This window comes from Tyto alba, unplaced genomic scaffold (genome assembly GCF_018691265.1).
Source record: "Tyto alba isolate M040663 unplaced genomic scaffold, T.alba_DEE_v4.0 Super-Scaffold_1, whole genome shotgun sequence".
Taxonomy (NCBI): domain Eukaryota; kingdom Metazoa; phylum Chordata; class Aves; order Strigiformes; family Tytonidae; genus Tyto; species Tyto alba.
Genome location: NW_024881261.1, coordinates 9,098,997 through 9,122,125, shown reverse-complemented (window position 1 = coordinate 9,122,125; position 23,129 = coordinate 9,098,997). Strand labels below are relative to the sequence as shown.

The 23,129-nt window shown below is 33.6% G+C and overlaps 1 protein-coding gene across 8 annotated transcripts in view; it reads left to right on the top strand.

Moving 5' to 3' along the window:
• Nucleotides 1-23,129, top strand: part of ATRNL1 (attractin like 1) — a 519,346-nt gene that overhangs the window by 205,005 nt on the left and 291,212 nt on the right. For all 8 annotated transcript variants that reach the window (XM_032988565.2, XM_032988564.2, XM_032988569.2 and 5 more), the window contains exons 22-24: nucleotides 12,613-12,707; nucleotides 13,350-13,428; nucleotides 14,655-14,812. In XM_032988565.2, the coding sequence (XP_032844456.2) occupies nucleotides 12,613-12,707; nucleotides 13,350-13,428; nucleotides 14,655-14,812 (332 nt within the window). The remainder of the gene's footprint in view (nucleotides 1-12,612; nucleotides 12,708-13,349; nucleotides 13,429-14,654; nucleotides 14,813-23,129) is intronic.

Below are 23,129 nucleotides of genomic sequence, written 5' to 3'. Positions count from 1 at the left end.
TACCATTTCTCTATGGGTTTGTGAAAATATGGCTAGACATTTTAAAATGTTAAGAGATTTTCATGGCGCTAGGAATGGCTAATGAAAGAGAAGATGAAGAGGAGTCATTATTAGAATGAATAGCAGACTAAATGGTGAAAAGAGAGAAATGAAATTAGACAATGAAAGAAATGTATAACTACATCTTGCAGATATGTCACTCCATGTTCTTTGGCAAGGATTGCCTACCACAATATATCGTCTATGAAGGTCAGGTATAGATGGTATGAACAGTCAGTGTTTTTCAACTACCAAGAACAAACAGACTGTCAGAATTCGCTACAGTTTGCTTTTCCTTTTTACATGATAATTCAGTTCCTAGAAAAGCCATGTCAAAAAGTTTGTGACTGATATCTGTCAAAAAGTAATAGTATCAATTGTTTTCTATTAAGCTAATAATCTGAAAAGCAACAATAGAAGAGGAAGAAGTTTATTCTGTTTGTACATTTGAGTTAGCAGTAATTTCTTTCCATGGCCAAAAAAGGTCATGAATTAATGAAAGCACAGCTGTATCTAGTTCCTGGTTTACAGAAAAAGTAGAGCTTGGAAAATAGAATATTTCTTTTAATGTCTAGCAGCTGTTTGAGGTGGAAATCGAGTTTTCCAAGTCACTCTCAGACAGGAGTCAGTGAGCCTTGCCACGACAACCAATGTTCCCTCTCTCAGGCAAAGAATAAATCTCCTCTGAAGAGTGGGTGACTGCATTGGGGTTGAGAAAAACAGCCTTTGGGCTCCGTCTTTCCTTCCTCTGTTGTTTCAATTTACTTAGTTTAACCAAATGTTTTTTTATTTTATGTTATTAACTGCCAGCCCTACAATCTAAATTTGTAGGAAGTGGGGAAAAGAGTCTGGGTTTATTTTTTTCTCAAGTATGTCACTCTGTAATTTATACTAAGGGTTGAGGTATTTCCTCCTATCTTTTTTAAGGGCTGTCTAGGCTGCATTAGGCAATATTACAGATATGTAATCTAATTTGTGAATGTTTGGAATTTTAATATTCCATCAGTGTTTTTTTGCTGAATTGGGACTCAGTTCTTAGCATGAGCAAAAAGCAGTAAGAATGTTGTTATTTAAATTAACAGATTTTACTTTAAATATACCTGATGGTGTTTTAAATGAAAAGGTGCTTGTGTGACATCTTCTTTTCAAAGTTCTAATGCAAGATCATGCCTGCTGTCCATCGTGCAAGTATAGTGAATTAGCATATTATATTCTTTACAATACAAGTACCTGTTGCAATTCATTGCTGTAAAATAGAGGAGACTCCACAGTGAGGTATATGATGAGGTATATGACTGTATGATTTCTGTCCAGAATGAAGTGCAATTTTGTTGAAAGTGTTCTTGATGTATTTGCTAGAAGACATTTTAGTTCTCAGGACTAATATGTTAAATTCGTTTGAGAAACAGCAAAGAATATCAGCACCGCTGAAACATCTCAACTTCAATTTACATTGTGTATTTTGTACAAATCAGGTGGAGTCAAGCAACATGGGGTAAGTTCTGACATTTGGACTGTAGATTTAAGGTTTCTTAAGCAAAGTTCAACTAAATAATGAGAAAAAGGAAGGAAGAGAATTTTTGAAAATGTTGAGATATTATCAGAGCACCTGATAATCTGTGTATATTTATAGCCAGTTTACGAAGTGCATGTTCTGTCTTCTTGTAAGGCCTGATCAACCAGAGGTTGCTTCTCTAATTGTCAAGACCTGTGTTGAATTATTTGAGAACCAGGATAAAAACTCTGCTATTAATCCACATAGAAGTTATTGTGTGACTAACTTCTGAATATTCTGAATTTATATGAAAACTTGAGCATATACATGTTTAAAAACATAAATATTTTTACAAATAGTATTTATACTTTTGCCATTGGGCATTGATCCATTTTAGAAATAAAAATCAATTTCTTTATTTCTAAAAGGAAACAAAGTACCTTGTTTGTAGGGATTATAAAATAAACTGAACATTATAAGAACAAGATTTAAAATAACATTAAAATTCGACTGTTTTCATTAACTATATGACAAGAAATATTCCTCTTTGGCAATAACACATGAACTCAATAATTTAATGTTATTTTTTTCATAGATATGCCATTTTAGTTGTCAGAACAAGCAGATTGGAGAACTCTTCAGAGTATATAGACTATATAACTAAAGAAAAAAAAATAGAATCATGTTAGTGAGTATTGATGCCAGTACATTGCAAAATGATGTTGCATGTTAGAGTTGTAATATTAATTGTAAAAAGTGTTGTAAAGCTGGTGATGCATATAGATCATTATGAAGAAACTTTAATGGAGAGATGAATTTGAATTTCTACCATAATAATTTAATGAGATTTTATTTACTGGTTTTCTTTGTACTTTTCTAATACTTCAAGAATACGATAGGAATTAAGATATTACAAAGACTGTACATTGTGACAAAAGTTCATTTACTGAGTAGTCCTCACTATCAAGTAATAACACTTACATTTTTGAATAATCATAATACCTGTGCCATGAGCTTTGAAATGCTCCATCATCGGAGACATCTAGACCTTTTTTCTAAAATTGATGTTTAAATAACTGCCGATCGATGCACTCAGTTTTCTTTGTTGTTGCTTCTTTTACTAGTATTTTGTTTATAATTCTCTAGTTCATTGGTTTCCAAACTCTGCTTATAGACCATGGTCCTGGGAAGAACTTTGAAATGGTCTGCTGCTGTTGAAAGAAACCCCATCATTTTTTGTGGGGATTTCAGTTAAAAGTTTGGTGAAATATCTATGAAAAAAATAAGATCTGTCTGTGGTCTATAGTTTAAAAACTTTAGGAACGTCATCTTCAGACTACATGCTTAGAAGAACCCAGGTAATTATATACGATTCTCACACTTTAGATCTCAGCAACAAGTCTTCCTTTACTTACCATAACATTTGCATACCCCTCCATATTTATTTCTATGACAGTTACAGTGAGATACTTCTCACCGAACTAGATTTTTAAAACTTATGTGTCCAGCCTTAATAAACCTTCTAGGTCTTTCTATAATCAGTAGAGAGAATCAAGGGTCACCCATCCAACCTCTGTGCACATCTGTCTTAGAAAAAGATTAGTCATCTTCAGAAAGTTTTAGTCAATACGGAGTAAGCCCAGACTATTAGTAACATTTAACTGAATAAAATTTTAATTCAGGTCAGATTTTTCTATATTTGTCATTCCCTTATGATCAAAATTGACATTAAAATAAAATTTAGTTACCCAATTTGCTGATTAGGGCACTAATCCCTATGTCTTTTTGTGGGCTTTTCAGCCTAGTACATTGTACTAAAGTACTGTGAAAGAAACAATGAATTGTTATTGTTGTATGTTTTGTCAAAACTTTGAACTTTTGAGAAATTCATTCTCACATGCTCTTTACATGGAAAAAGGCATATAAATAGTAAGTCATGGAGTATTTTGAAGCTCATTTTGTTCTCATTACATTTAGCAAAAATGCCAGTTTTGCTAGTTTATAGTAAAGACTTCAGAGTAAATGACTTCTTGTTTTGTCACAATGGACAAGTAATGTCAGACACCAACATATTTCCGTATAACAATGAAAGTGAGGCAGTGGATGACTGCTAGATACAGACAACAGAGGACTGAATCAAGCAGCTGCTCTGAAAGTTCAAAATAATTATCCTGACTGAAAATAGGTCTGGTGGTAACCCCCCAACTTTGATGTAATACAAGCAGAATTTATTTTGGTCACAAATGAATATGATTTATAGCATTTGATAATGGAACTTTTTTTCAAAAGCAACATTTTTGCTGATAGGGAGGAATATGAATAGGACTGTTCCTAACAAACTCTTACTGGAAATAGAGAACAATCGCTAGAAAGAGCAGGAGAGAGACAAACTGCCTGTGCGATGAAGAGGTGAGAGTATGAATTTTAGAATCAGCATGAATAGAGAGTTCCCTAAATAGAAAAATGTGGGAAGATGCAGTCGTGAGGGAGGTTCTTACAACTTTAAGTAGTTTCAAGAAGTAAAGATAGCAGCACTATTTTATGTGTTTTCTATTCACAAGATTAGTTATTGTAGCTCAGTAATACAGAATTATGATGTAAATGTACCAACTCAGGCACGTAATTGTCTGTTTGCCATTTAGTGTAATGAAGAAATTGAAATACTGTTACTGGTGGAAGTGAATGGTTGAAATATGATTTCTTAATGGTATTCTTAAAAGTTTTTATTAATACTTACATAGGTGTACATAAGGCCAACTGTTTATCTAGTGAATGAAGAATATTTCCATCTTTTTGTTACCCATACCTTGCTACTGAATATTTTAATTTTTTGTTTCATGGCTAGTACTCTTAATAGTGTACCATATCTTCCTTCAGATTTAGTAATTATCCATCCATCCATCATCATTTCAAGTTGGCCCTTTGAGTAAGCACAGATTGACATATTGTGATGTCCATTACACAATTTTTCAGCATAATTTAATTATTGTTATTAGTTACCAGAAGAAAACTATGAAAAAAACACTTTAGTCATTGGTTGGGTAGAGATTGTGTGATCCTCACCTAACTTTTATAAAATGTGATAATTAGGTTGTAGTTCGCAATAAGACTGTGTTGTAAGTGGGTCTGGTTGCATGCTCTGTTTATATGGCTGTCTGACATATATTACAGTACTTTTGGCTTAGAATTGAGGCCAAAATGCTGAATTCAGTATATGTGTGGAAAATCCTTTGCATGTTGTTCAGTTTTAGAAATGTGTATTAAGAAACTGTGTGACAGGAGCCATGGGAGAATGAATGTGTCCAGTTCTGTACTCTTGCTCCCTTTCAGGGAACTCAAGTCCCTTCTCCCCTCTCTGCTGAGAGATGTAGTGAACTGGGACGATATACAGGAAAGATTTAGGGAAATGGAGAAGCCAGCTCAAAATAAGGTAGTTCTCTAGGATTTACTCCAATCTGATTCCAGTTACTTAATAAAACCCATTTATTGAAATATGCTATTTAGGCAGTGGGTGCCAGGGAAGCAGAAGAATTAAGGTTGCTTGCACAATCATTTTGGTTTGCTTCTTTATGAGGGCATGATTGTACAACTTTTATTAACATGGCTACATCCTATTTTCAAAAGAACTTTCCCTCTACAATGCACTGAATGAACTTGTAGGGAATGAATCAGTGATAATGGAAAGATGAATGTATGTTCCTTTTCTGTTTTGCTGTAAAAGTGGAAAGAACTACAGTGAATGATGGAAGGAACTGGAAAGGAAGAAGGATCATATGTAGTGCTATATGATTTGATATATTATGAAAAATCAAACTAGATATTTCAGATTGGCTACACATGCTTAATGGATGTTTTTGTCCTTGGTCTCTTTGTTTCATTTCCTGTCCTGTAGAATGGGACTAATAATGTCTGCTCATCTCACAGTAATGTAACAAATTCATTAACTTTTCTGAAGAATTTAGAAAATGATAGTGATGAATACTATAGAAAGCCATATTACAAATTAATTCCACCTTTAGAAAAGGGTTTGTGTAATATGCAGTAAATGAGGCATGGGCCCAACACTGAGAACTGAACATATAACAGTGTTGAATAGCTGCCCATTAAGTGAGCACTCACCCAATAGTAATTCACAGGCACCCTTCATTGTAATGGTTAATTTTGCAGTCTTAATGTTCCTCTTTAACATACCTTTTTGTATATAACTTCATCACTAATTTACAGTAAACTTATCCAATTTCTTAAAAAATATATTTTTTAAAATGATTAGCAATGTAATTACATATTCTTAGAGAGTTGTAGTGGCACTCAGAAATACTGAAGTAGAATTTCAAATCAAGACTTCTGTCTGGCCTTTATTCTTTTGAGAATGTTCTGGCATTTTAGAAAACACAAAGAGTTCTTTTGATACAAAAGCTTGAGTATGGGAATAGGTCTGTTCCTTGTTGGATAGGTGTATAAAACTCCCTTATTAAGCCATATTAACCATACAAAAAATCATGGGCCTTCATTAAAGAAAGAGAACATTTTCTTGAAAATCAACAACAATACTAGAATTAAACAACTGCTTTGAAATTTATTTTCCTCATTTAATTAAATGGCTTTCTTCACCTAATTATTGTTGTGTTCTCACATGCACTTATTACTGATATTTTTAATGGATTTTAATGACTCCGTTTGACTGTGAAAACAGTTGAGGGTTTTGAAAAAATCAAAATAGATATGTGAAAAGACTGAATAACCATAAGTCCTTGTTATATTTGACCGTTGATGATGTCAGTATGGTATGGTGGTCTTATGTCCCAACATTCTTTTTCTGCTTTATTCAATGATCTTTAATACAAAATGAAGCAACGTGCCTGGAAACAGCAATTGGCCTGTAGGACTCCCCTCTCCCTGCTGAGTGCCTATGTCATTTGACTTTCTCTGGTCTCTTTCTCTTTGTGTGCAAATCGAATCTTTTTTCCCTGCTGGTGAGAATTCTGCTGCTTCTGCTCTGAGGTGATGGGGCACACACCCTGCTAGGCAAAAATAGGAGGAGTTGTGTTTAATACTATCAAAAAGACAGCAGCTTACAACATGTTTTCCTGGTGAGAGCTCTGAAGAGGAGTCTACACTGCGGTGATGTGTGTGCTGAAATCTGTCATAGCTGTGCTTAGGACGCACTGGACTGACTCCTAGAGAAACTTTGGCTCAAAAATACCCAGCTTGTGGATTGCAAATACTGTGTGGGGTGGGGAATTAAGATTTGAGCTGTGGGCTCTGAGTTTGTTTAGGAGATTTCTACGTCCTCGAGAACTTTTCCTGTGAAACTTTAGACGTAAAAGTTCAGGGAGTCGATAGATTATACTCTTGTGTGTGGCTGTTTAAATTCTGTCTGGATGCCACTTGAGTCACCTGTATCTTATATCAAATTTGAAATGAAGGTCTAGGTCGCATATCTAAGCCAATAACACGCTTAATATTTTAGTCACTTGTACCAGCACAAAGCAGGAAGGGATTATTGCTGTTGTAATGTGATAATGGTTCAGTTCTTTCCCTTGCCCATTGGTAGAAGGGAAACTTTGAACATCAGTTTAAAAAAAAAAAAAATACTTATTTCAAGCATATTAAGTGGGAAAATGTAAACAGGGAGGATATTGATGGCATAATAATAATGAAATGCTGGATACTAAGATTTTGTTGAAACAAGCTAAAACTAAGATGAAATTGTTGTCTGCATAATATTTCCAAAAGACTGGGGGTTTGTAGAAGAGAAAGTAATTGTTAAAAAAAAAAAAAAATGGTGTGTTTCAGTTAAATTATTTTTCAGTTAACTTTTTTAACAGTAAAGGAATGCAACAGTCATTCTGTAATGCCTTTAACATTTTTTCCATAGTGAATGTTCTATGCATTGCTCAAGATAGTTGACTACTTAGTCTCTTTGCAAAATCATTATAACTAATTGACACATTGTGAAATTAAAATGGGTTGAGAATTAAGTTTAGATTGAGGAAATGTGTTTTTCAAAAAGGTAGGATTCATATTCTAAATTTTTTAATTCTTATGGAAAAGTGAGGGAGTTGCCAAAATGAAACACAGATTGCATCAATAGTAATTCTAGAGAATCAAATATTTTCTTCATAGTTCAATGAAATAATTCTGTAAGTTTATAAACTTATTTTTTGGATGGTAATGGCCATTGGTAATATTTTGATTGCTACCTCTTATGTGGGAGTGTTGTTTCAATTTGTTTATTTTCAGAGTTCATCAGATTTTGAGAACAGTTTTGAAATTTGTTTTTAGATAGGTCAACCAGATGAAAATTATAAGATTGGTTTTAGGGTTGTGTTCAGGTGTTGCTCATATGGCAGCTTGATGATTATGTTTAATATTTGTTATCTTTGTTCTTTCATTGTCATCCTATGCTACAATATAGATACAATAAGATTTTTAAAAATTTCTGTTTATATGTGATCCAAATTCCTTTCCTAATTGAAGCAATCTGTTCTGTGTGTGTCTTTGTAAACAGAAGTATTTATGAAAAGTCTCATGTGTTTACGTATAGGGTAAAAATACTTATGGTGGCTTGTTAAAGGTTTACAGTAGAAACAAAAATACATGGAGTTCAATATCAGGATTCTCTTAATTCCTGATTGTAAATATACACAACAATATATATCAACAGGATATACTGCATGTACTTCAAATAGCTCTTTCTACATTTAGCTATTATGCATTTAGCTATTTATACATTTAGCTATTCAGAACACATTGTACTTACAACTAAATTTTACTTTAAATTTTGCATTTATTTACAGGCTAAGCTGTCTAGACTGAATGGCACTACAAATTGGGAAATATGGTGTGATGTACTGTGTAACTGCTTAGTTTGTTTATGTGCACTTACAATCTATTTGCATAGATTATGTTTTAGGGTTATGTTCAGGACGGGGCTTGGCAGTGGGAAGAAAAGCTGCTCTGCCTGCTGCCGCCTGTAGAAGGTGAAGCCTTCTGGAGCAGAGGGAAGTGATATTTTCCCTGAGAGCTGCTGAACACATGTGGGGGAACAGTCTCCAATGGTATGGGCTGAAACAGATGGAGAGAGGGAGGAAGGAGAGTGAGCCAGACAGCAGCAGGATGCAATAGATAGAGGAGACTCTTCTTTACAAACTCTTAATTTCTACTCTCACTTTGAATTTCCTCTTAAATTACTTCTAGTATTTTACATTCTAATGAAATCTAGCTTTAGAGCCTTCCAGAGATTTGGCATGTGCGACCGAAGAGTGGGTCTAGGCAAATCTTTCTTAAAGTTTTGGTCAACAAGAAAGTATCCTAAGTATGGAAGTGAACCTTCCACCAAGCTGTGAAACTTACCCAGCATACTTTTGCAGTTCTCAGAAAGATGAGAAGGAATGTTTGCTCAGTGTAAGCTCTTTCATTTGCACCTGACTTCATTTCCACTTTTGAATCATATAACTGCATTAGTCAGTGCTCTCCATTTAAGTCACACACTTTAGGCATCTTTTCTGGATTAGAATTGTCTATGAAGAGATATGTATTTCTGCTTCGCAGCATCCACTCTGAGGCCAAGATAGAGATTTAGTGGTTTCTCCCTCTCTACTGCAGGTCTTTGTGGAATAAAAACTTGATAATTTGCATTTGTTAGTGCTAAGAAGTGTGATGCTTCTGAATAGTTTAGTGAGGATCTCTTCCCATTTTGTAGGGCTGGGTTGATATAAATTAAAGGTCCTTTGGCACGTTCAAAGAATCCCAAGGTGAGTTCCATGTGTTGGCTCTCAGAACTCTTGTTGAATAACAGGAGCTGTGTTGTTCAAGGATCCATGAGTATTCCGGAGGAGATAATGGCTACTGTATGGAATATATAATTATCTTCTATACTATTAGTGGAGTATATAATTAATTAAAAGATAAATTAATTAGATAATTAATAACACCATAAAATACTTTTGTATATCTTGAGTATGAAAGGCACTAAACATAACCAACTCTTACTGTTTTTCATGATTTACTTTTTCAACTGTATTGTAGGTGAAAATGAAGTAAAAAATGTGGAAGTATTTTTCTGATTTGTTACAGATGGTAAAGTTATGAGGAACTGTATAGTTTAACATCTTTTATCAATGTAAGGACTTTTCATGCAATCATTGAAAAACAAGTACCTATTTTCTTGGCTTTTAGCAGGTAAACCATAAATATTAAAACAAAAACAAAAAAAGCCCAACAAAACAACAGCAACAACAACAAACCCCAGGAAAAAAAGTGTGGCCATATTGTTTTAAAAGTAAATTACTTAGATCTCTTTTTTTTTTTTTTGACTTGTATGCAGAAAAGCTGTTCATTCATATGACTGGGAGATTAGTCCCATGTCTATTCCCAGTTTTTATCACTGGTGGTCTTTGGCTGCTACCCTGCATCTCTGGGAGGGCACAATCTGGGTTTAGAAGACTATGGCATTTTTAAATGGTCATTTTCCTTATATTGTGAGTAAATCAACAATATCTTGTTTAGAATGCCTGTCTACTCTGCTTCTTGCATCTTGTAGCCTTTGCAGTAGTTGGGGTTTCTATAGGAGTACATGTTGTGCTGCTTGTCCACCATACATTAACAATAACTCTGTTTTCAAGGATTCATGCTAAAGCAGTCATTTGTATTTTGTGGGACCCCAAATTGGCCAGATCAGGAGATTTAGCATATCTATACATTATTCCTAGCCTTTTGGCCTTGCTACTCATTATTATTAAAGGATTTATTAATCCCTTTAATAGGGGTCAATCTCTACTCACCATCTTTTGCTGTCCTGCTACCTTTAAATATGTTCTGCTGCAATGGTAATCTTACTGTTAAATATGTAGATATGGCACACTGTTGCTAATAGAGTTAGTGAGACTTTATTAATTAGATTTGCATAGTTATAGAAGCGTGGAAAAGTATTAATAAATAAATGGGGTCTTTTATTTAATATTTATTCATCTTTCACTTTCACAAGCTTGCAAAAACGCGATAAAAACTCGTTATCTAAGACATCTAGATCAACTTCTTGTTTGAATAATGGAACTGTGGTGGTAATAACAGAGAAAGTGAGAAAGTGGACTTTTCAGCTTCAAAGGTCATGGTAATTCCTTTCATGTAACTCCTTTATTTTCTAATTTTCTTTCTACGCTCAGTGTACAAAAAACAAAAAAAAAACCAAACCAAAAAACAAAATCAACCAAACCCCATTTTCTTTAACTGTGAAGACAATATAGTGGGCTGTATTCATGCTTCATTGACCAGTAAGCTTTTTTTTTTTACTTCAATGTCAGGCTTCCCATGGGATACAATACAGTGTATTTTTTAGATGATGTGTTGCTGCAGAAAAGGTGATTGTCAGCAGTAAGCAAACTGTTGAGTCCGACAAAAGGCTGACACAGCTTTTTCCCGTTTTGACTTAATCTTTCACTCGCTTTGTATTTACTGATTTTGTTTTCATGTTCACTTATTTTTTATTTGTAACACACTGGTTGCGTGGTGTTGGTGACTAGTAAAATGTCATCAAGACAGGAATCAAAATAGGGATTCAAAATTATTCACTGGGATGTAGCACCAAAGATAACTTGCATCTAACCGTATTCTAACATGCACAAAATAATAATCTGAATCATGTACAAGTCAAATTACAAGTCACCTTATTATTTTGTGTGACAGAGGGATAAACAGAATCCTCTGATCTTTGTTGAACCATAATAGTCAAAGAGTTAGAAGTTTATTCTGCTAGACCTGAAGATATCTGGCCCTGTAACAGAGCATTCAAGATCCATCCACTGCACCCACCTCTGGTTCGCGACTGTCTGTTGCACAAGGATTATTAGTCTGCTAACACAGTTGACATCTCTGAGGGCTCTGCTGATTCTTGACTCTGACTGCATTGTACGTTGCCTGCTGGGGTTCTACATGGTGCCCTCTGTGAATTGCAGCAGCACTCATCCATGGGGGCTGGGTCTTTTTCTTACATTATGGAGGTGCTGGAAGCCTCTTTCACCCTGACAAGTCCACCTCTACCCCTTCACCCAGCAGAAAAGTTCCTTTACAGTCATTCCTAGTGCTGTGACCCAACTAAGGATTAATCTCATTCCTCGAACCTCAGGAACACAGTGGGATAGCTCAAAGCTTATGTCTTCTGAATTTTCCCAATCGTTTTATGCTCCTTCTAGGAGGAGTTAAACATGATTGGGTCATCTAAGGCGGGCCCTTTCTCCCTTCTGCACCTGTGCCAACTCTAGCTGGCATCAGGGGAGTGCAGTGAGTGTACAGCAACAGGAATGGCATGAGTAGGAACTGCCTGTCAGACTCCATTCCTTTCATAGGTTGTAAGAAAAATGTGTGGAACAAGTGCAATTGGGAGGTGAAATATAATCTTTTTGAATCAAAACTAAACTGCCACTTGTCTATCTTGTATGAAAAGTTTATACCACTTGCCACTTACAAAATCTCTTAGAATTCTCTCAATTTAGAAAAGATGTGCTTGGTGGTCACATAATTTCTATTCAAAATTCCACTGTGCCATTTTATTATCAGCAGTCTTTTCTACTATAGATGCAGCTTTTTCCCCCAAATTTTTAAACCTAGTAATTCTAAAATGTGTTATAGTAATGTAAATATATAAACCTTTTATAGAACACAGTAAAGCATTTGACTGTGAAACTAAAATATTTAAATGCATTTTGAACAGTTTATTTGAATAATTATTTCAGAGTAAAATTAAGGAACTGATAACATTCTAACAATATTGATACTGTATTTTGGAATAATCACTTTCCAAAGAATAACTATTTCACAGAATCTGTTTCTGAATTTAGTTATTTTTCTTAATTTTATTATTTCTTTGTTACTGCATCACTTAATTTTTTATTGCTTCAAGACATAATAGTGCAAATACTGAAACAGTGAAATGCATGTGGATAATTCTGACTTGTAGATTACTCAATGCTTTTTAAAATAAAAGTGAATGGTAAGTTTTTAGATGCTTGTATAGCATATTATTAATATGTATACACTTGAATCTATTTTATTATTTTTAATTTCTCTTTTGCTCACAGACAGCCTTTTGATTGATTACCAGTTTACGTTCAGCTTATTACAAGAGGATGATCGCCATCATACTGCCATAAACTTTATAGCAAATCCAGAACAGGTAAGAAAATGTTATTAACTTTAGACAAGTTTTGGAGCGTCATCATTAAGATTTCCATTGCGTTTGACCATGATTAAAGGTCTCCCAAGTGCCTATTAGGTATTAGAGCTATTTAAAATCTTTTTGAAGACTGAAAATTGTTCCAGTGCATTCACTGAGAAAACTTTCTAAATGGTAGATGTACTTCAGATCGACTAATACTCCAAAAAATTATCAGCTCATTTCTTTTATTGTTGTTCCCATGAATAACAAGTTTTAGTGTCTTCCTGAGATTAATTAAAGAAGTATACCCTTCAGTTAAGAAATCTTTATTAGTAGATGAGAAAAGTAATTTTTGGATTGTAATTAAAATGTAGCCATGTGTCATGTATTTTTTCTATAGTTTTATAAAGAAAATTATTTCATTCTTTTTATCACAATCTGAAAATATAACTGGTGTAGTTATATACTTACTTGTACCCTGTTCTTACTGAAGCGAAAGAGAGGATTGCTTTTGGCTCTGAATTATTACCATTTCTATTTATGTTTAAAATGAAAAATGGAAAATGATTAAAAGGCTATGAGCAGTTATGTGCAATCAAATTATATTCAATACATTCTGATATTTTGTTAACTTCAACATATTTTCTTTCTTTTATCTAGTCAAATAAAAATTTGGATATATCGATTAATGCATCAAATAACTTCAACCTCAATATTACATGGTCTATTGGTTCTACAGGTGAGGGTGAATTTTGGTATGACGACTTTTCCCCATATGATTTTGTGATCCTTTAAGCTATTTTAACCTGATTGTCTCTTTGTTACTAATTCCGATAATGAAACTTTACCAAATGTATTCTTTTGCCATTATCATTATGCCATTATTAATTATATTATTTAAACCTCAGATGATAATTTGCAATCTGAACAAAGCTTCATTAATATGTTAACTTTCTCTCCTATTCAATTAAAATCACTTTGGTAGGAAAAACCTGTAGTCTATTTAAATTTTTAAAATGACAGTGTTATGAAATGCTGTGATTTTAATTAAGATAAATTGCTTCCTTAACTACTGCAGAGACTGAGATTTTATTTCTTTGTTTCAGTGTTCAAGCTAAAAATTTAATTATTAACCTTAACATTGATATGAAACAATAAAGTTCTTCTCTGTATGCTGATAAAAGGAGCTGCTTATCTATTTTTCTCCAACTTTGAACCCCATTACTGTTCTTTGTTTTAAGAAGGAGGAAGAAAAGCTTTATTTAAACAGTGTTTCTGAATTGCTTCTATTGACTTTCTGAAAACACATCCAAGGAGAAGCATAATGCTTAAATTAAATTGTACTAAAATAAAAAAAAAAATATTTTTTAAGGAGGTTTCAGAGTTTGTCTTATATAAACTCATCAATTTCTTCATCAATGTAATTCTGAATATTCTAACATATCATAGTAAGTTCTATTTATTCTTTTAACTTAGCACAGTCATCCATATATTGGCAAAAAATTATACATGTTTATTAGTGGGAATGTTATTAAAGCTTTCATGAACAATTAAAAATCTACAGCAATAATGTAAAGATGTAGACAAAGCTTTATTAAACTATGTGTTTTTATTAAAATGGAATGTAAATTACTAGGGGAAAGAATATTATCTATTGAACTGACCGTAACAACTTTCTTCTAAAATTCATGTAACTTCTACCAGTTTTATCATTAATTCATAATCTTTTGAAACCAGAGTAAGAGTTTCTGTGAATTCTCTGTATATATATGAAATATACCTAATCTGTCATGTAAACTGAAATAAAAGGTTATTAAGATGCAGAATGAAAACACCAAAAGTAATTAAAGAATTTAAGTTTCTTGTCCACATTTACTTTGTCATCTTTAATGATGATTAATATTCGTCATAAATATATATATACACACTCACACTCTTTTTTTTTTTTTTTTTTTTTTTCCTTAGCTGGAACAATATCTGGAGAAGAGATTCCTGTTGTTTCTAAGGCTAATATTAAGGAATACAGAGATAGCTTTTCCTGTGAAAAATTTAACTTTCGGAGCAACCCAAACATCACTTTCTATGTCTATGTCAGCAATTTCTCCTGGCCAATCAAAATACAGGTTAGTATGACTGTATGACTGTTTTGTGCTTATAGAGATGTTGACATCTTAGTTTTACAATTAATTTCATGTTTTCACTCATACAAAGTGTGAATGTTTGCTGTATTTTCTGTGCATAAGAATTATATTATGATGATTTTGCTTTTGGTAGTGAATCAGACTTCAAAATGTTGATTTTAAAATCAGAAGTTAAAATTATTGAACATAAATGTTTAGTTGTAATATATCTTATGCATTTAGAGGTACACATAAAAGAGGGCATACAAATATGTAGGTACATAGATATTTGTGTGTAGTCTTTCATTAATCATCATCTTAGCCTCTGATTTTCTTAAAGGTTGAATGTCTATATCATATTGCAATATTACAAACTTCAGTTAACTCTAAGTATATTTTGTTAGGATTTACATGCTTCTTTGACTTCACTGGAATCAATTTAGCTGAGTATTTTGTGGAGTAGTGAGATACCGTGCAGTGGCAGACAAAAAAAAAAACAGTGCAATGATGATTGTTCCCCCCACCCTGAAGTTTCAGCAATATTTATAGTTACCATTACTATAGCTGCATCTGTAAATGCTGTGTCTCTTGCACCAATCAAGAAGGTCTTTATATGGATGACCAGCTTTTGACTATAGCTCCCTTATGGAATTAATTCTTAAAAATTAAATTTTTAAAATGATAATAAAATTTCATAACTCCTAGTAATTTGCTGAGGGAACTAGAACAAGCTCAAAATACTTGCCAGTTAACCATAATTACAATTAATCTACAGGTTTCCATTTTGGTGGAAACCCCACCCCTGTTTTTATAGAATACAGAGCCTGTTTCTCATATATATAAAATAATCTGCTGAGGAGCTTCCTGGATTAAAGCGTTTTCCAAGGAAACTGGCAGAGAAATATTATTCCTATGTTCTGCTAAGTAAAGCTACACTTTTCTAAATCATACATGAATGTTAACTGTAATTGTGTGTTACACAGTGTCAAAGGATGAATTTGTAAAATTTATTAACATTTATACATGTACTATTTTATAGAAGAAAACCCCTGAAGGTTAACTGCTTTCTTTTTCTCTTCATATTAGGAGTATTTTTTACACTCACCAGTCCCACTTTAAAGGATAGAACAACTTCAATTGCCAAGTAGCCTTCCTAAACAAACCCATGAAGCAATTTAAACTGTAAATGTATTACACACTCCTTTCACCTTTAAGATTGGAAGGTGCCTATATCATCATTGTAAGACAAACATTATTAAGGTGATGTATTCCTAAGATGTGCAACTCTTTGTCAGATGTTGGCAGTTTCAGCTTCTTGTGCTGTTTCCGCTGCAGCATAACACCTTAATGGTAATATTTTTTAATGCATGATAAAAGGAATCCCTGATCATTGGTTGCATCTATTTTCTTTTTTTTCTTTTTTCTTTTTTTTAAAATCAGATATTTCCTCATCTGCCACAGTTGCACAGGTGTTTTTTTTATTTATTTTTGGGGCACGTTGAAATCCATCCGTTTAGAGAGTTCTGTCTCAGAGGTGATGGTGCTTGAATACTGCATTCCTTTCCTGCCCTGCTAATTTTTCAAAAAATTCTTTTCCATCTAGAAATTAAGTCAGTCCACTTTTATGCAGCAGAAAAGGAATGTTAAGGTTCAGTTACAGAAACTGTTTCAGGATCTTAATATTATCCTCTGTATTTGCCTTCCTAAATCAATGAGATTATTAGTTAGCTTTTATCTTTCTTATGCTGTGGTTTGTTCTTTTCCAATGAAATATGTGATGTTCACATTACCCATATGGATTTCTTATGTTTAGTGCTCTAGCAGTAGTTAAGATCTTCAAATGATAAATGGAGTAGGGAGCTTTTCAGAGAAAACACGTTAAGTTTTATAGGCTAACTTTAAAATTATGTATATAATAGAGATTTTTTAAAAATATATGAGCCTTCCTATGACTTAGGGTTAAGTGAGGGAAGTCAGAGGACATCCCAATCCAGAGGCTGAAGTTTTCAGGACCAGTACTAAATGGGCTCACAGTTCTATTATTTATGATCTTCTACATCTACATCTTTTAGCATACCAGATTTCACCTTCACAATATGCGAAAGTAGTTAATATTAGTCTATTATTGTATAGGAGAGCATCCATTTAGAGGATGATAATTCTTACAAAAATGATATTACTGGTGTACTGATGAAAGGACTCTTTGGGAGAGTCAAGATACTGATTATGGATTCAAGTTCTTGTTTGGAATGGGGAGCTCTTCTATACGGTCTCTGAGTTAATTTTCAAATGGTCTAGAAAGTAGTTTCGTGCATCAGCCACCTTTCCCTTTCTGTGGTTATTAGAGTTAGCTCTGTGTTCCAGTGCAGGGCTTTGGATGCCAAGGAAGCTGACCTATGCATAATGGTCTTAAAACCCCAATTATTTGCACCATAGTCCTTTCCACTAGTGCAGTCATGCTACACTGATCAGATTGTGTTGCTTAAAAATGTAGTTATATTTTATATCAACTCAGTACTGAAGGTTTCATTTAATTCTGATAGAGCTAAGGAAATTCCAGTGGCTTCCTTGAGAGGTATTCTGTTCATAAGTAAGATAGCAACATAAATTTGGCACATTACCTTTTACACAATACTTTTGTAGAGGACTAAATACTCACTTCAGTACATCTAGCATTTTTCAAATACAAGTACTAGTCTCCTGTATTTACATTATTAATTGTGATTTTTCAAGAATAGATTATATAAAGATGATTTCCTAAGGAAGCAGAATAGTGATCGTACTTCCCTTGTAACTGGTATTTCAGTTGCTGATAGGCATTTCACCACTGTCCTTTAATGCCTCTTGTTATGCTGGCACTGGAGCTAAGATTACTTGTGTCTTTCATTGGGAAGGTTTGGGTGTTGGCGTTGGAGTTACTGCTCTTAACATTTCATTTTCTATAGGAAAAGGAACAGCACTTCTCCTTATACAAGACATTTAGTTGCATTTTCTGTCAGTCACACATATTATCTATTTTTATATTCAGTTCTCTTCAAGATTTTCATGACTACCAGGAAAAACTGTACATCCCAGTAGGTGATTGTTTATTTGGATCAATGGCTCACAGTTTTTTCCTCAAGTACTTTTACTATGCATGTTACCTGTTCCGCAAGCTTGGAATTTTTTTCCTAAATCTTAATAAATCCCCAGTGATTCTAACACAAAATACCCTCTTTTGAAATATAATTTCCTGACTTTGAAAAAAGGATATGTGATGGCTGTGTCCATACAACAATTTTCTGAAGATGTGCTGGTCTGTGATAACTCTTCACCAGCAACTACCCGGTGACCCATTTTATTTTTGTCACTGGTGAGCCTACTGACCTCAGAATACAAGTTCTACAGCACTTGGTAGCAGTGAATTACTTGCCAACTATAGAAACCATGTAGGAAATTTTCAGTTTCCAATGAAGTCCTGCTCGCTTTATAAAAAGGTACCCTAGGTTCCTGTTAGCATCCTTCTGTCCATAATGGCTATGGGCGCAGAGCTGGGTGTTCAGTCAGTAAGAAAGCTTTGCAGCCCTCAAGGGGAAACTGCATTTAAATGTCCTGATGCTAAAAGCATTTTATTTAGCTGTAAGATCTCTTCTTCCTTGACATCAAAGGAGAAGTAGACATAGTTGCATAAGGGGTCATTAGAAAGATGGTGATATAGGACATCTTCACCTTAGAGCTGTTTCCACAAATAGACTTGTTATTGGGTGTAACATGCACAACTACCAGTTTCTCTCAGAAGTATGTGGTAGTTATACACTGGCACACAAATGTTGGATGTTTTCCTGTTGAATTGTTGGAATAGTTTATACCACACTTTTTCTTCATTTCCTATAACACAGAGTTGACTGGAAAGTAAGGATAAATACAGATGCTTAAGCTTAGCTGTTCCAGAATTTCACAGATAATACAAGTTTATCCATCTTTTCAGAGAAAGTCTGTATATAGTAACTTTGCTATTAGAGGGTTCAAGTGTCCAAGAAAAAGGGCATGATTTATCATCCAGGCTTACTATCCCTACATTTGAGTGAGTGTCTTCCAGAGTCCCAACCCCTTAGGTGTACCATGTCTTATATATCTGTTAAACCGGACCCCATGAGAAAATGCTGCTGTCTTAAATAGGCTAGATTTCTGAATAGAATATGTGGCAAAGCCCCGTAACTTGTTTCTGTTCATTTTTATTTTATTTTGAGAGTAGATGTAATTCAAATTCCACTGGTAATGGAATTTGAAGGCTGTAACATTTATTGAAAAGCAGTAACTCAGGCTGTAGCCAGCACCTCAAATAATGGTCAGTGGTCCCTGAAGTAGTAAGCAGTCATAAAGCTTGGGCTTCTGACAGCTATGCAAATATTAATAATAACAGTAACAACATGTTCTTCAGTTTCAGGAAACTAATTTTATGGGAAGGGATTTTTGTCATTGAGACTGGTAACAGATGTCTTTCCTTTTTTTTTTTTTTTTTCATCAGTTGCTCCCATATTCTGAAAAATAGCAAGTGCATCTGAAACAAGCAAATACCCCTAAAACGCTGTCCTGGCTATCCGGTTGATGTGCTCTGTCCCTAAGGACAACAATAGCATTCCTGCTTCCGGATCAGCTGCTTTCATGCACCTATATCTCTTTATAACTGTCAAACTTGTAAGTCTGATCTCAACTTGTGCCTGAGCAGCAAAATTTTTTACTAGTTTTAGAGCTGCATCTGGAGATAATAATGACTGTTCTACTAGTTATTTCCTTTCCTCCCTAACGTGTAAATGAAAGTTTCACAAGTGTCTGAGTTATAATTGGGAGGGCCAGCTTACATGATAAGGTTCAACCTCAGCAGCAAAGCACTGCCTGGCAAAGTTAGGTTTGTATTTAATGAAAAAATCTTGTTATTAATTTTTGTTCAGAGAATAGTTAATCTAACATGTTTCCAGAGCATAGAACTATTATTGTTAAAACAGTTAGACACAATGTTAGTGTACACGTAGAATGCCCAAATGTGTTGGAAAGAAGGAATTTAATTATTCTTAAACAAGCCTACTGCAAGCTTTCATAGCATATTTTGTTTTGTTTTGGTTTTGTTTTTTTTCTACACTGTTGTTTCTGAGGCAAACTATCTTTGACACACTGTATTAGTTTGTATGCCAGAACAGAACCATGAATTATGGTGAAGATTTACATTTTATTTGTATGTAGCACAATAAATAATCAAAACTACTTCATATTTAAATTTTCAAGGGATTTTTTTTTTAAAGGGGAAACTAGTGTTCTTTCAGTTTACTGGCTCCTGTTTTGGAATTGATTTTCTTTCTCCTGTTAATAGCCTGCCTGTAGCAACTGAAGAAGGAGTGTAAAGTAAATCAAGAAACACATCTACCCTTGTAATAAAATTTACTGTGTAGCATAATTTATTTTAGCTTTTTTTGTTTTGGAGTTAATTTTGAATTTTTAGCATTCATGAATGACTTACACACTGTAAAAGCTTCAATAAGTAAACCTATCAGTCACTGCCATTGAAAGTTACAACAGAAGCACAAACCTAATTACTAAATTAACAAATAAAGATCAGAGCTTTTTGGTTTTAAAGACCTTTCCAAATTTTTCAAAGTTCATAATTCTGGAATATTTGCTTGGAAAATGTGTATTTATCCACATGTAGCGCTGTGTTTGTACAGAACGTCCTCCCATCAGTGATAGCACACCTAAATCTAATTTCTGTGATTTATGGTGAATGATTCAATTTCTAAGTGCCTTAATGGTTTTCATAGAGGCTGCTGAGTAGCTGCATATAGCTATGTGTGAAGACACTATAATTCTTGAAACACTAAACAGGTATTGATGATGAAGTGGATACGTTAACTTCTCAAATGACTTTGATGTTTTCTTACAGTAAATATAAAGTCTCTCTAAAAAAGAAGTTTGAAAATAGTATACCTAGAACAAAAACCTGGGCAATCTACTGAACTACCATTCAGTTACAATTTTGCAAGGAGACTGAAATTGAACAGAAAAGAACCAGAAGGCATCTAGTGGTACAGGGTGAGTTAGTTTATAGATGACAGGTATAGACTAAAATGTAAATATATACTTAGCTTCGTTTTTCAATAGGGATGATGAAATTGATTATAGTGTAAAGTCAGGATTGATAATAATAATAATTAACATATATTTACTAAAATTATCCTCAATAGAGTTGGACACAAAACTTGAGCTTAATGTGCACAGATTAGGCACCAGATAATATCTATCCTAGAATCAGAAGGAAATAATGTGAAATTGCAGGACCAAAAGCATAAGGGTAGGATCACAAGACTGGAAAAAAGCAAATGCAAGTTTGTACCTGAATGTAGGGAGGAATTGATTCTGGTACCAACAGATTTAGTAGTATACAGGAAAGTTATATTATAGTATTTAGTATTTTCTCATGTTTTATGCATTGACTTAAGTCATTAAGTTAGACAATAAGGGAGTTAGCTGATTGTAAAGTAGAAGAATGTAGATCTAAAGAAACAGAGATTTCGGTAAGAGATCTTGTGGCTGTTCATGGTATGTTTGCACTTTGTATTTTGCCAAAGTGGCTCATCTAATTACCTTTCTGGGCATGGCAGAGTGGAAACATTTAGTTTGACAGAAAAAAAGTCTAGAGATTCTGGTTTGTATCTTCCATAGATCTGTTATATCTGATTAAAATATACGAAAAGATGTTTTCATTGTTTCTCAATTCAATATGAATAGACTTTTTGCTCTAGAGTTGGTTTTAGGAAAAACAACTCCAGTAAGTGAAGGAATTAAAAATTACTTTAAAATTGAAATTAGTGGGACAGCAGCATGGAGATAAAGATTAATTTCTTTCAGTACTGGATTCTGAAACTATACTCCATTCTGTTTTTCAACACATTAAATATAATTATTAAAAATTCTGTCAGTTACATTATGAAAAGTATATCTTTTACATGTATAGTCATATGAAGTAGTTGAAAATTACTATCTAAATGTGGACTGTTGCAGTAATTGTGATTACCTTTTTTCTTTCTGAGGTAATAAAATATAATACCAGAAACCTACTGGTTCTTGCCTTGGAAAACTGACTACGTAAAATATCTATATTTCCTTGTAGTTTCAAGGCCAATTTTGTGGAGAATAAATCACAAAATTGTATAATATTCCCCAAAAGCTTAATGTGTCCAAATATAGTAATTTCCAAAATGCTTCCCATGAATCCTGAAGTATTGTTAAAATGAGGAGGTGTTTTCTGATGGTTAGATTATACCTTCTTTTCCTTAACAAATAATGATAGAGCTGTTAATGTTTGTCTTAAAATATTCTGGAACAATGTTGTCAACCATATTGTGCCAATTTCTACACCACTTCAATAAATGCAAATGTTAACTTCATTACTCTCCCTGGTACATTTCTTTTTCCAGTCACCTGGGAAAAGGTTTAATATGAGCCACCAAAATATCTGTAAATATTTAACATAGTTGATATATTACTCAGAAGGCAGAAGCACTGTTAATAGTTCATCTGATGATTTAAGGGAACCAAAACACCTAATTAAGAGATAATTAGTCTTCAATGATGCATAGTTTTAATTGGTGTATAATTTGAATGTCTGAGATAAGAACTCCTGTAACTGATGTACCAATTGCATAGGTTTTTTTCCAGACAGACCAAGGCACCATCTACTGGTAGCTGTACAACACAGTAGAGATCTATAGATATGGTATTTGCTAATAAAAATTATCTCCCTGTGATGTTTAGCAGGTAGATATTGAGATTTTTTTCTGTAGTTTTAATTTCTCTTATCTCCTTAATTGATTAAGTTATACTTTGAACATTTAGAATTAAATAGAAAATATTGCTTAAAGATATCATTTGTTTTTACAGGACTTTTGATTAGCTATAGGAAAATAAATTAATTATCATCTTGAGATTTTGGAAGGGAACATATAGCAGGGTATAGAAACCTGTTTTTTTAATAATAAGAAAAAAAACATTCAAAGATTAAGATTCTCACTGAAGAAAAGATCCATGCCATGCCTTGTTGAACTGCAGAAGCCTATGAAGATCATACACAGTGGCTCCCAGACAGTCAGAATAATTTGAAAGTAAATGTTTGGCTTACAGGGAATCAGAATGGAAATAAGAAGATAGTGGTAGGGAATAGATATTTTCATGACTATTTATCATGACTGTCAGTTCTAGAAACCGTAGTTACCCTCTCTAACCAGGATTTTGTAGATAAATGTGAACATGCAGGATTTCTATTTCTGATATTTTTGTTTAAATTTGGATT